The sequence below is a fragment of the Halichoeres trimaculatus genome, unplaced genomic scaffold (assembly GCF_033239565.1).
Source record: "Halichoeres trimaculatus isolate MK-OKI-2021-1 unplaced genomic scaffold, fHalTri1.1 fHalTri1_scaffold_8, whole genome shotgun sequence".
In the NCBI taxonomy this organism is placed as follows: domain Eukaryota; kingdom Metazoa; phylum Chordata; class Actinopteri; order Labriformes; family Labridae; genus Halichoeres; species Halichoeres trimaculatus.
Window position 1 is genome coordinate 8,559,418 of NW_027437186.1, and position 9,196 is coordinate 8,568,613.

The 9,196-nt window shown below is 39.5% G+C and overlaps 1 protein-coding gene across 1 annotated transcript; it reads left to right on the plus strand.

Annotated features, from left to right (window-relative positions):
• The first annotated feature begins 1,568 nt into the window (after positions 1-1,568).
• On the plus strand, positions 1,569-5,455 carry LOC141795484 (calcium homeostasis modulator protein 2-like). The gene is made up of 3 exons (XM_074676386.1): positions 1,569-1,684; positions 1,848-2,458; positions 4,433-5,455. Exons 2-3 carry the CDS (start codon positions 1,907-1,909, stop codon positions 4,844-4,846), a joined length of 966 nt encoding a protein of 321 aa, XP_074532487.1. The 5' UTR covers positions 1,569-1,684; positions 1,848-1,906; the 3' UTR covers positions 4,847-5,455.
• Positions 5,456-9,196: the final 3,741 nt, after the last annotated feature.

Sequence of the window (9,196 nt, forward strand, 5' to 3'; positions counted from 1 at the left end):
GATTTTATTCAGTGTGTAGTTTAAAAGACAACAAGATGAGTGAAAGGGATGTTGTCCAAGCTAAAGCATGATGAATACATGAAACAGTCACTGTTTTAAGCAGAGACTGGTTGAGTGAGAATTGGGCCTTTTATGTGCACTGCTGTTATTGTATCCATGCAATAAGACTGCCAACATTAGATTTCAATATGAATGAAAATATTAGGATAAATGCTAATTCGCATGAGAAGTAGGCAGATAGAATAATGCACATGTGGGGTTGCTACCAACTTTGCTTCATATCTGGAGCCCCGTTACCACCAAGCGGTTCAGTTTTGTTTATCTCGGCATGGCACACATTTTACGGCATTTCCACTGACTGCACCACGGACAATTCCCCAAATAACTGAAATGAGTAGTCCCACTTTTGGGGACTCTTCTGTAGGGTGTCAGACTAAACCAATCTGATCCCTGAAGGTGGAGCTACAACACTGCAAACCATTGATTGGTCGAGAGAATCGTGACTTACCATGCGACAGCAGCTGCATTTCTCCTGCTGGCACACAGTCTTTTTGGAAACAAAACTTGTTTGCACTTTGTACCAAAGAGCCACATGGAAATCATAAAGAAGACAAATTGCTGCATGTCTTCCACCATTGCTCTTTGTTTACTGTGTTGCGTTTTTCTTCCTTGTTGGATTTATTAGTGGGGTACACTGTGTCACACTGCTATGGCACCATGCTGTTATTTAACTGATGTGGCTGTCGGCTTCAGGCTTACACTGCCTACCCCCAAGTGGAACTGTTGGCTGTGGGAACACAAACAGGACCAGGCTGTACTGATCCAACCCGTACCAAACCGTACTGACCCAAATCGGACTGCTTGGTGGTATTGAGGCTTTTGTTTTTGCTGTGCAAGATTTTCATGAAATTTGCTGAAATGATGAGGTCATCACATGAGGAAATAGACACCAAGGTCTTCCCATAGCCCCACTCTCAACAGGCTCCAAAAGGGCTGTCCAATCAGAGGGAAGGGGGTTTGTGGAGCAGGGAGGCTTAAAGAGACAGCAGTGTTTTCTACAGCATCTGTGAGTCAAATATAAAGCTTCTACATGGGTACCACAGGGAAAAATAAAGCCTTAAAAAACACAAACCCCCTCGTTAACCCTTACTTATTTCACAAAGCAACAACATGGCACATCATGGCACTGGATCTCGAGGAAATTCAGTGAAAATATTTACTAGAGTCACTTTAAAAACATCCTTCTATAGAAAAATAACAAAGAGAGTGTCTCTGTTGATGCTTGCTGGGTGTTTGTTGGTGAAGTGACCTTTTCATGCAGGATGTCATCTGTGTGTGTCAGTCATTGTGATTTATTTCTGTGAGCAGCTCAGTCCCAGGACTGCCCCTTTTGGTCGCCATGTTGCTCTGTGATCTGCAACACATGTTTTCACTTACAGACTTTTTTTTTCCACTGGGGAGGAAACATGAGGGCAGTTCCTGACTGTGACTCATCGCTGGTGCCCAGACTGAGAGCACACATTCAAAGCTGCTGGTAACAGAGCAGATTTTTCTTCTCAGTGTTCAGTGCTTCTTGTTTTGAGCAGAGATATTTCTCAGAGTTTTGCCGGGGACATCGTTCTTCTGTGTATTTATAATGAGACATCAAGGCTGAGTCACACCCTGGCCCCGGGACAGACAGAGCGTAAGTTTGCATGACTGTGTCTTACAGTCACTCTTTGTGTTCTATCAAGAGATGAAAGTGTTTTTTATTTTTAGCTGTGTAGCAGTCAAAGCAGCATGTTCCTCTGAGACAGAGTTGTCTTCTGAAGCTCTTTGTGTTTCTCTTTGTTTTTTTCTCTGTGCAGCCTGAAGTTTGTGTAGATCCAACCCTCTGCTCTTCAGTGACTCTCAGTGAGGACTCATCATGGCTGCTGCTGCTCTGGTAACAGAGAACTTTAAGTTTGTGTCCCTCTTCTTTAAGAGTAAAGATGTGATGATCTTTAACGGGCTGATCGCTCTGGGCACTGTAGCCAGCCAGACTGCCTACAACGTGTTTGCCTTTCACTGCCCCTGCTCCTCTGGGAGGAACTACCGCTATGGCCTGGCTGCCATCGGTGTTCCTGCACTGGCACTTTTCCTCGTAGGAGTGATGTTGAACAAAAGCACCTGGGACGTGGTGTCTGAATGTCGGCTCAGAAAGTGCCGGAAGTTGTCCGGAGCTGCTGGATTCGCTCTGCTGGGAACCATCTTCGGTCAAGCCCTGGTGGCTCCGCTCACCTGGGTGGTTATCTCTCTGCTGCAGGGCGAGGCGTACACCTGTGCCCTCAGTGAGTTTGTGAACGCCACCACGGTGGAGGGCTTCCCCTTGAACAAGGGGTCAGAGGTCATGGCAAGGTTACCCTGTAAGGGGAGCACTCCAGAGGAGTTACAGGGTTTCTGGGCTGAGATTGAGAGGCGGCTGAAATATGAATCGCAGGTAAATATTTTTTTATTTTTGTGTTGGTTTATTTTTGGACTCAGTTTTATGTCTTTGGTGCAGCCACAACACCCTGGAGTTGTTTCTAATAATGAGAAATATTGAATGAAAGGTAAATGTAGTAGGTCTAAACACATTACTGAGGTACAGGTAAATCATAACAGACATGAACAGAAAAAAAGCACACACCTTTAAAGAAGCCTCCAGAACTCCACCCTCTTCCTGTGTAAGGCTTTAGTTATAACATCCTGGACCAACATGTCCATATGATGAAAGTGTTTGGTTTATTTAATCTGAGTCTTGACAGGGCAGGGAGCCAATTCCGAACTAGTCCTTCAAAAGTCTGCCTGTTGCTACTCTTTCTGGTACTTGTCTACAAAGTCCCACCCCACATGTTATTGATTTCACCTCTTCCTGTCGACAGTGTGGTAAAAATGTTAGTATCAACAGCTTCAGCAAAACAATATCAAATGCATTCTGAAATGTATCATCTTTTTTAAGTTTGATGAAAAAAATGAATAAATAGATAAAAATATTAAATTCTTGGTTGATCTAATGGACAAGAAACTAGTAAGGGACGTTGGAGTAGGCAGGTCCTGAAATATGAAGCCAATGCAAAGGTGCAAAAAACTGCGGTTCATTGAGTGTCCACTTGAGGCTTGCTTCAAAAACCTTAGACCAGGTGACCCCTGCCTTAGACTGTATGATAAGTGGACGTTGTCTCAGTAACGTCAGCCAGGACAAAGTTTTGAAGCAAATTGTTGGCAGGGGCCATATTGGAAATGGAGCGGGCTTTGAGCCTCCACACTAACAGCCGTACAGCTGTAAGACACCCACCTGTCAATCAGCTGAGCTGGGCCTCTGGTTGGACAAAGTCATGATCTTCATATATATATATATATATATATATATATATATATATATATATATATATATATATATATATATATATATATATATATATATATATATATATATATATATATATATATATATATATATATATATATATATAATTGATTATGCTTTAAGAATGGCTTCTTTTGGCTTTGTCTGTGTGTGGTTTTCAGTACTTCCAGAGATCTTAGCGAAATCCTATCATGTGCAAAAAACAAGAAGTGATTTTTTTTTTTTAACCCTAATATTGTGTTCGGGACAAATAAGTCTGTTTTAAAGTTTAGTTGTGTAAAAAGGTAAAATTTACTTCTTTGTACAGGAATGTGGCTTCATTTAATCCTCAGACACAACTGTTTTGACACAACAAAATAAATTTTCTACAATTTAGCAAATTCCAAAGGCCTTATTAAAAACTAAAAGTAATAATAAAAATAGACATTTGTGGTGTTACGGGTCAAAAATGACCTGGCAGAGAATAGTGGCTGTTGCATGCATTTCTGCCCCCCCCCAATTTGCACTTGCTATTCTGAGTAAATAGTTGTTCATATTTGACCCACTAACATTAAAGACGTTGGCAGCTTTCTAACACAGTACAAGGGTCAAGCTATTTTCAGTGATATAAAACATGGATTTACTGGAGCTAATAACCTGAGTCTGTACTAGACTAACACATTTGGTATGAGATTTGTTTCCAAAAAGAAATTATACAAAACATTCCCTGTTACAAAACTGGTTTTGTTCTATTTCCTAAGATCAGGTAAGATTTCTGCCTGTTTGTCACAGCGCATCAATCATTGTTGGGTGACAGCACACTGGTTAAGAGAGTGCTGGGGTTGCGTTTGAAAGTGATGCATTTATGTCAGAAATACTTTTGCATATGATAGTGTACAGGTTAGAAATGAACTGAGTGGTTATTTAATTGAAACCAACTTTGTGTTTGTTGTGAACTTTACATACTCTGCACAGATGGTGGTTGTCAAAACAGGCAGAACAAACAGAGTGTTATTAAACAGTCAGGGCAGAGGTATGTGACTGAGTGCTTCAGACCTCATAACTTCGTGACTGTGCTTCTTTCAGCTCATGGGCTGGCTGCTGGTGGCAGGGATGTCTCTGGCAGTGTTCCTGATGCTGTGCATGAAGCGCTGCTCTTCTCCTCTGGGTTACCAGCAGGAGGACTACTGGGCCCAGTACAGATCTGAAGAGAAGCACCTCTTCCAGCGTACGGCGGCCGTGCATGCCCGCCTCCTGGCTGCCGAGAACATTAAGCGCTTCTTTGGCTTTGTATCTTTGAGCAAAGAAGAACAGGAGGAGATCGCCCAGCATGAGAGCGCCAGTCCCATCTGCAGCACGAACTGGAACAGAGTAACAGGAGTGTACCTGTACAGGGAGAAGAACGGACTTCCTCTGTACAGCAGGCTCAACAAATGGGCCACGTACAGCCTGGAGAACAATGTGGAGGCTATGGACAAAGAGATGGAGGTTTTCCGCTGACACCGACTCTTGACTGTGGAGGACTGAAGCTGTACGCAGAAACACGCACATCTTAACCTAAGAAGAGGAGAGTCACTGAACAAAACAAAGAAAGACACACACTGCAGGGATCACATGTGCTAAACAATGAAGGTCAGGGACAGATACGTCACAGAGAGAATGTGCAAACAATATGGTTAAGACCATCAGATCAGAAACTTCACTTTCATATTTGCTGGTAAAATGAACCCATACATACAGATGTAATCAATGACAGACACAAGCTGGTGCAGAAGTGCAGCACTACATTAACAGCAATACAACAGAAAAGTCCCAGCTGTATGTACACGTTTCAGCTACCTCTGACCCTGATCATGTGACTGTGCTCATGGGTATTTATGATGGCACCGTACAAAGTTGCTCAAGTCTGAGTTGCTTGAGAAAGTATGTTGAAAAGTTACAAACCCAGTGAATGAAATCGTTTCAGTTTTAGGAGCCGTGCTGTGTCTTTTTCTTGGTTTTGTTTGGAGGACTGATGCTGCAAAAATATGAATCATTAAGCCAAAAAACATTTGAAATTTTTGCTATACATCAGGAATTTTGTAGGCATCTTTGTACTTTTTTATAACTTGTGATTATTGCTGTATTGCTGGAGTGCTGAACGAGTCAGAAATATGTCATGCCTTAAAGAACTTGCATGTTTGCGTGTGATAAAAAACATTTCATCCTCGTTTATTGTGTGGACACATTAAAGCTCCTGTGAGGATTTTAAAGCATGTTTCAAACAGATTGACAATGACACTAGTACCTCTTTTCTTGGTAAGTGTTGAATGTCATGCATGTTATCAGAGAGCAGGAGATTTCTTAAAAACATTTTGGGTTAGCGATGTTTTGTCCACAGGGGGCGCTGAAACTGACAAAAAAGGTTCCTCAAGGGAGCTTTAATTCATTTCTTTTCTTTTCTTTTCTATTTGAAAGCCCAACTATTTCTTTGTTCTTTGTTTTGTTACCAAAGAATGTTTGATTTATTCTAATTCTTTGTCATTTTATCGCATTATTACTGTCCCTTCATCTCTGGATGTAATTCATGTTATTTTTTCTTTATTTGATAGGACAGACAAAGAAAGACATGATGAATCACAAAATGTAAAGACATGTTTATTCAAGGACAGAGAAGTGAAAAATAAGACACATGTGTTGGAGAATGGATATAAAGGGATGGCACTGCACAATAATAAATAAATAGATGAAACAAAAAAATAACTACAGACCTTCCTCACCAACAAATTTTTTTAGATGCATTTAAATTGAAAAACAATGGAATAGAAACTAATATAAGTTTAACTGAGGTCAAGGGAAGTGTTTCTTTGGATTTTCATTTCTCTCTGACAAAGAGCTTACTGTTTCACTCTGATGCTGCTCCAAACACAGTTATGTAGTTTGTTTGCAGCAGTTACTGTGCAGTAAAGGAAGTGTAACTCACGTGTGGGAACCCCTGAGGAAGTGGTGCAGCAGCTCATGCAAAAAGACAATAATCACTCCTCACTGTGTCACCGAGCTGTGGTCTCTGTGCGTGACAGTAAAATCAGTCTGCTTTGGTACAGGAACACCCAGAGCTGTGATTAACTGGTAGAAGTAGAAGTAGAAGTAGAAGTTAAAGTAGAAGTAGAAGTATCAGTATTAGTATGTAAATCTACTGAAGTTAAAGTAAAACTGCCTATCTTTGAAATTTCCATTAAGTCCTGAGTACTTCTTCTTAACTCGGGGGTTGTGGAGTGAGGGGGTTGAAAAGCTGTCAGTAAGAGCTGAGCTCCAAATGCAGTCAGAACGTCTCTTCCTGTGCTGATAGTTGAAGTCTGACCAACAGGAGAGCATTAATGTGAGAACAACACAGATTTAGGTTATAGTTCCTTAATATTGGAGAACACTTTATTTATCCCTGAGGGCCAATTAAAGGCGCACAGAGCAGTCAACAAAGATGAGAACAGACAGCACAAACAGACAGACCATATTGCACGTTCAATTTCAAAGTCTACTGTTTTAAATGTTAAAATGTTAAAATCCAAGAAGATAAATCAGTAAAAAAAATGCTCAGATGATAAAATACTATAAAACTGAGATACTGAAATCTTAAAGTGCAAATTAAACACTGTTGATGGTCAGCTTGGGTCTTTTCTTCTCCTACTCACCAAATGACAAAATGTAAAATGTGACAAAATACTAAACTACATTTAAGTAGAAGTCCTGGTTTTAATAACTCCTAAAAAAAAGAACAAGTAAACAAAAAAGCTATTAAAACTAAAAAGAATTACCCTCACCCCTGCTCTTTTGGATCTTAAAGAACAATGACGTAATCTGAACTCCAGAGGACAACAAATACATAAATGAAAAAGTTTCGCCGTCATTTGTCATTTGAATACCAAATGGCATGGATTTAAGAAAGGATCAGTGTGATTATCCAAGAGTGACCTAGCCTGCTCACTAACTCTTTCATTTTCAAGCTTACACTAAAGTGCGCAACATTTTTTGTGCATCTCCATTGTGATTCCTGGTTCTCTGTTATCCATACATTAGAATATGTTTTATCAGTATGCCGTCAGCATTAATATCTCAAAGTGATGAAACATGAGCTTTTACACACACAGCATCCACCTGCAGCTTTAACAGCTCATGTCATCATCACCTATATTATTAATGTTTGTTAATGAGTTTCAACAGTCTGTTTACTGATCTCAGCAGGTGATGGGGCTGGAGAGTTGTTCCCAACAGCCCGTGTCGTATTTCTGATGCCCAGAAAAGATGGCCTGATAAGATGATGTTAAGTTTTTATAAACTGCCACCTGCTGGTTAACAAAACATCAACAAATAGCAAGTCAGAAGCTGAGAAGTTAGAGCTGGTCCTGAAAACATATTTACACTGTTAGTGTGTTTGCACTTTTATTATGTAATTACTTGTTTATTTAACAGCGACAAATGCATGAAACGTAGCCTCACAAGGTAAACAATGTAGATGTCATATGGGTGGCAGTCATGGCTAATATGCAACCCCTGTCCCTGTTCAGACTTATAAGATTAAAGAGAAGTTACAGACTGTTGGGTGTAAAGATACTACATTTATTAAAAATACACAAAAGGATCAATGCAAGCAATAAAATGTAAAACAAAGACAAGAACCAACACAAGTAATGATAAAAAAAAAACAAACGGTTGGACAATAACCGCATTTTCAGATTCACAGATAACTAACTGTTCAGTTTGTGTTCACAGAATTCAGTTTTAGAGGTTTCTCCACCAGTATGTTTTAGTTTCAGGTATCAATGAATTCTATTTTTTTTCTTCTTCTGGTTCCACTGCTTTGTTCATTTATCAGCTGGCAGAATGCCTCTGTTACAAGGTTGTTTAAATATAAAAAAAATAAAAATAAAAAAAATGTTTTAATGAAAAACTTTAAAACTGTCAAAGCTCAGTTAATTATACTTTGGTAGAATGAGACTGTGACACCATTTTGGAGATATATGAGAAATTATTTCCAATGCCTGTTTACATAAAAACCTTAAAGGTGCAACTGTTTTTCATATAATAGGTTCAAATCTGTCAATCCACTCAGTTCACAACTGAAAGGGCAGAAACTGAAAGGAAGGTTTCCTCGCCAGACTGAGGATAGGACATACAGGGCTAAATCTCTTAACAGGTAAGAAAATATCCAACTGGAATAGAATAGAATATTCTCTTACTGATGCCCCATTCGAGAAAAAAGAAGAAGTGCAAAATGCAACAATGAAATATGAACTAGTGATAAAAACCCAAAATTTAGAAGTTTACATCATGCACCCTTCCATAATCCAGAACAAATAAAGCAGCTACAAGAAAAGGAATGATAATGAATACGAAGTAGATGTACACATTTTTTAATATTGGAAGCATTGAGGCTGCATTGATGGTGTGGATCCCGTTGTGTTGGCATGAGGCACTTGACATTGTGAGGTTTTAATGCAGTAGCGCAGTAATGTCATGCAAATTGGACATGGCTATACACCTGTGTGAATGTCATCTATTTTGTATAATTTATGAAGCAAAGTGTTGCGGCAACAAGTCAATAAATAAACACAGTCCAAACACACCTAAAGGGTGGGGACGTTTGCTGAACATGTGCAAAACATAAAAAATTAGTCTGTTTCGTGTGCTGAGCTAACCTGATGTTAGTGCCTGGGATAAACATCATCCTGAGTAATGTGGACACACATCAGAGAATCTGTTTAAATTTTTGAAAGAATGAAGGCTTATTTGAAAGTATGTATTTTTAGGTACAATATGCACCATTGTGTCATTTTAATTTTTAAGGATTTTATTATTCAATGGTTTGATTATTAT